The 5,000-nt window shown below is 38.3% G+C and overlaps 1 protein-coding gene across 1 annotated transcript; it reads left to right on the top strand.

The window, feature by feature from the left end:
* The first annotated feature begins 1,924 nt into the window (after positions 1-1,924).
* LOC137975616 (neurexin-4-like) lies at positions 1,925-4,611 on the top strand. The gene is made up of 2 exons (XM_068822750.1): positions 1,925-2,312; positions 2,949-4,611. The coding sequence occupies exons 1-2, from the start codon at positions 1,988-1,990 to the stop codon at positions 3,560-3,562; spliced, it is 939 nt and encodes a 312-aa protein (XP_068678851.1). The 5' UTR covers positions 1,925-1,987; the 3' UTR covers positions 3,563-4,611.
* Positions 4,612-5,000: the final 389 nt, after the last annotated feature.

Genomic DNA, 5,000 nt, shown 5'->3' with positions numbered 1-5,000 from the left:
CGGCGCCCGCTGAATTTGTTCAACCAAAAGTACATTAATAAAATTGAACATAGAAAAAAATTCCCAAAATGCTCGTCGCTGATGGTAACTTTTTATATTCTATAGTCACGGTTCAAAATTAATTTTGTTTTCATGTCGTAAATATGTTATTCTCGAGCGACCCTCCTGGAAACTTCCTTCTTCTCTTTCTAAAAACTGTGTATCAATTTACTATTGCATCAATATTTGCTTTTGCATAAAGCAAGCTAACAAAATCTATACCTTGCTGAGTTCACATTTGTTAGCGTTATTAGTATTTTCGGTCCAATGCTTCTGTTTTACGAAGGGATATGGTCACCCATCCAGATACTAACCCCGCCGGAAATGGTTAACTTTATTAAATTTTAGTTTTAACAAAGCTGTTCAGAGGGCTTGCTTAAACTTGTGGAGAAAGAAGTTGTGAGGGAGCTTGAAAATTATCAACATGTCAGCCCAGAAGCCAATGTTTCTCACTTCCCATTTATTTTCTTCAATCTTTGTGGGTTCAGTACTTTGCTAGTAACCACATGTCTTCTCAGGCTATTTACCCAAGACTTCTACCATGGCACTACAATGATAGACAATACCCAAACTATACGGTGCACTGTTAGAACTACATATTACGCAAGGACAACTTGAATCTCCTGGAAGACAACACACAGCTCAGTTGACATTTTATATGGAATAAATCGCTGTGTTACGTCACTACCACACGTACACGTAAGCAATGCGTGTTTATTTTTTCTAAAGACGACAGGAATTTCTTCTTTCTGACAGATGATTAATTAATAGGCCGGTAGCCAGGTTTTTAACCTCAGAAAAGGATCTGTTTCGTCGTACGAACGTGTGAGGACCTGTGAGCCAAAGGGCCTCTGCTGGTATGACTTCTGGGTGACCCCTTAAATGGTCTTAATGACTCCCCAACTTGAAAAAAAATTGTCTAGAACGGTGCACGTACCACGGGCAACCCAGAGTACCCTCACGGAGGGTCAAGTTTATCTATAAGTGATGTGAATCTGTTGTTACAAGTTTTACAAGCCAGGACCAAATTAGTTTACCAGAATTAAAAACAGATAGTGACAAAGCGGAATAAACTTACGAAACACAATGACAACTGAAGTGGAAAAAGCTCTTACCTTATATGTAAATAACTAATTGAAGTAAAAAGCATATATTGTTTTAAGAATATTTAGCTTATTGGCAATTGTATACGTATTTACCAGTCTGAGTCCTGTAAATTGTTTTTATCTGTCTTTTTGGTTATGTTAAAAATTTAAGTGTATAAAAATAATTGTTTAAAAGAATATATATATATGCCTAACCAATTTTACATCCTAATGAAATGCCGCGGGAAGATGGAATGCTTGATTCAGGACTAAACTGAGTCATAACTTTCTTTCAAATAACTTCAAGAAATAAAAAAAAATCAATTATTTTTTTTACAAGACATGTTTCGACATACTTATGACATTTCCAGTTGTGAATGAGTTGTACAATTTAAATTAAAACCCATTTTTAACAAAAAATGTATTTTCTTATAAATAGGTCTAAATTGAAATTGTACACCTCATTCATAACGGAAGGTGGCATAAATATGTCGCAACATGTATGTCGCAACATGTCTTGCTCTTGTTTTAATTCTTCAAGTTATTTCTCAACTGATGTTCTCAAGAACCTTTGGAAATATTTCTTTCAAATTATTTTCCTACTCTATTTTGTTTCTGTTATCAATCAATAAGCCTTTTTCCTCTAACTTTTTTCCGTGGCTTCATAACTGAGGAAATTGGAGAGCAATAATTGCATCGTGTAACTTAACTCTTGACATTTCCGAACTTAAATATTTAAGTCTCTGTCAAATTTATTTGTCGTTTATCATTTTGAGCATCAGAGACAGGTGGACATGTTTTAATTCAGTTCTGTACAACTGAGATTCGGACTTTGAATCAGTAGCTCTGAACTACGATCGAGAATGCATCAAATACCTATCTTACTAACATTATTTTACTCAAAGATAATTGTTTTGGCTCTGCAAGGGAGCTCGGAGTGCCGTGAATCAGGATCTGAACGAGGAGTCGCCCTTCTGCACGCAGCTTACAGCTCCAAGGAAATACAGCGCTATTTTGACTGCGTTCACCAGTGCATTAACGATCCGCCATGCATGAGCATTAACTATTGGTGGGACACCAGGAAATGTGATTTAAACTATAAAACCAAAGAGTATAGTTGTCGCGCTTGTTTCGTAGTTGAACCACACTCAACATACATGGGAATAGGGAAACCCCCCGGAAACCGAGGTAAGCTATTTAACTCCATTTCCAAATTGTTTCTTTTTGGAGCTGGACTAAAAACAAGCACCTAACAGTCTTTCTTGGTGATTTTTGAAGACCAAGATGGGTCTCATTTCGTGTTAGTAAACTTAATTGTTCCTGTAACTTCTGATTCCGGGACATGTATGTAAAATGAACACCAAAAGCCTATTTTTCCCAATTTTTTTTGTTTTTCAAATGTTTCCCTTTCGAATATAAATTATCTTTTCCGCGTTTTAACTTGTCAGGATATTCTAACTAACAAGCAGCTTCATAATATATATGATTTGAAAAAAAGAGGGGTTCGCCAAACAATCAATTCCAGTGCCAGCTGAAACTTTGTCGATTTTGTACCTCAAAACTCGAAAGAAAGCACTTTGGTTACAAGTTATTTAACCTTTAAGGCGCAAAGCACTTTTTTTCGAAAACAGGTTAATAAAAAGAAAAAATTCAGAGTTGTCCTTGATCTGTAATGTTTCCTCTTGAAACTACCGTCATTTACTCACTTTACTAGGTCATTAGAAACACCACGATAAACTGGGAGGGAGCAAACAGTACGAACTTTCACCCTGGAAAAAAAGACATCGTCGGTTAAGTGCTAACAATTATATTTTCTCTGTAAAGGATACGCAAAATCTTGCACCGCTTTGAAAAGGTTGGACCCTACTTCAAAAAGTGGAGGTTACGTCATTGATCCTGACGGTGAAGGAGGCTTGCCCCCGTTTGACGTCACTTGTAACATGAATGACGAGAATGGAGTTGGCGTGACAGTCATCAGTCATGACAGTGAAAGAAGAACGCATGTCCAGGGATGTGAAAACAACGGGTGTTACTCACGTGATATTAATTACACCGGAGCGAGTCTGTCTCAGCTGGCGATACTCACCAAAGTTTCCTCCCACTGCGTACAATTTATCAAGTACGAGTGTTACGGTTCGGTTTTGTTGCTGAACCACCCAACTGGATGGTGGGTGTCACGTGACTCAACAAAGATGGCATACTGGGGTGGAGCGTCACCTGGCAGTTTCAAATGCGCATGTGGGATGACTGGATCCTGTGCAAGACGAAACATTGTTTGTAACTGTGATAGAAACGACCGTGTCTGGCGTGAAGACAGCGGTCTTCTCACCGAAAAGACTCAGCTTTCTGTAAAACAGCTCAGGTTTGGAGATATTGGAAACGGAAAAGAGCAAGGGTACCACACTCTTGGAAAGTTTAAATGTTATGGAATGGCATAGAGTTTAAGGACTTATTAAAAAGGCGAACATTTACTGAAAAAAATATTTGCTTGACTAAACGGTGGACTATTAACCAAAACAGCGCTCTCTTACTATTCCTTTGAAAAACAACTTTTTTTATCCACTTATGATAAATACGAAACAACGAAAGCAAACAATCTTTAAAAACGTTATCTGGACGATCAGTAGAATCAGAAGTGTATTTTAAGCCAGTATCAAGAGAACAGAAACCAAGTGAATAAGAATCGGAGTGCATCTATCATGATCTAAACAATATGGCCTCCCTCAGCACTCCCGTAGCGCTCTCCTGGCTCCTCAGCAAAATAACCACACTAAAATCTTGCCACAGGAAGACTGAACGCTTGACCTTTTATAGTTTTGTTACGTCGAGACTAGGGGACGAAACAACGTCAGAGATTCTCTGTGTTGAAAATCTCGGCTGCAGCCTGTAAAGTTACGTGATCCTAATATGTACAACCCTTTGACTGTTAATTCCCGGTAGCCGTGCTGGAATAACTGTCTAATAACTGTCTTGGACGACGTGGCTCAACAAGGTCGAACCGAAAGCATACTATGGCCCTTCTGGCTGCTACTACATGTATATGGTTCATGTATGACCTTGGAGCACAGTTTACAGCCAGTTGGAATCAGCTGTATGCTGGTTATTGCTGAGGATGAAAACCGGAGAACCCGGGGAAAAAATAGATATAAATTACACCCTTAAGCAGGCTATAGCCTCCAAACGGTGTTATTTATGTATGTGGGGAAAATATTTTACAGTCTGTAAGCCCCATGATCTAGCCACTCTTAAAAAAGAACAAGCCGAACCTGTATAGTCGTGTAGACACGCTAATAAATTTCTGTTGAAAAATTTCAAGTCTTTCTTTGTTACACTACATAATCCATAGAAACAGCGTTTTACCCGTAGTAAACGCATTCTTTAAAACTTCAGTTATAATCAGCGCACTGTTTTATTCTACCATTGGGCTATTATTTTATCTGGAGTTTGCTTCTCTTACCATTGTGTAGTACGAAACTATGTAGTAATAAAGTGCGAAGAATGAATTAAATAAGATTGCTTTATGACATTGGTGAGCTCCCAAGGGCAGTCACAAATGAGTCTATTTTTAGACTACCCGTTCCCGCGAAAATCAGTTGTTATGTCGCTGAAAAAGACATGGCAGAGGCAGTCACGCAAAACATGGCTTCTTCTGATTGCTTAAAATTGGGGGTCCTTCGTTTGTTTCGCGCGCAAAGTGTATCTAAAAACACATCTATTTGTGACTGGGTCAAGGCCGCAAAGTGATAGATCAACAACCTTATCTAATTCACTCTTGAAAGTGCCTAGTCAAATCTTTAGTTGATAACACATTGTGCATCTAGCATTCTCTCTCCAGTCCTTCTATTAAGCACACTGATAGCAGTTCTACATCAGCTG

Source organism: Montipora foliosa, chromosome 1, assembly GCF_036669935.1.
Source record: "Montipora foliosa isolate CH-2021 chromosome 1, ASM3666993v2, whole genome shotgun sequence".
Classification (NCBI taxonomy): domain Eukaryota; kingdom Metazoa; phylum Cnidaria; class Anthozoa; order Scleractinia; family Acroporidae; genus Montipora; species Montipora foliosa.
Note: the sequence above shows the minus strand (reverse complement) of the source record. Positions and strands in the feature narration are given on the sequence as shown.

Excerpts from the sequence above, each read along its gene's own strand:
- LOC137975616 (XM_068822750.1), top strand. The coding sequence starts at position 1,988 with ATGCATCAAATACCTATCTTACTAACATTATTTTACTCAAAGATAATT. Across the intron at positions 2,313-2,948 it reads GAAACCCCCCGGAAACCGAG|GATACGCAAAATCTTGCACC; the intron begins GTAAGCTATTTA and ends TTCTCTGTAAAG.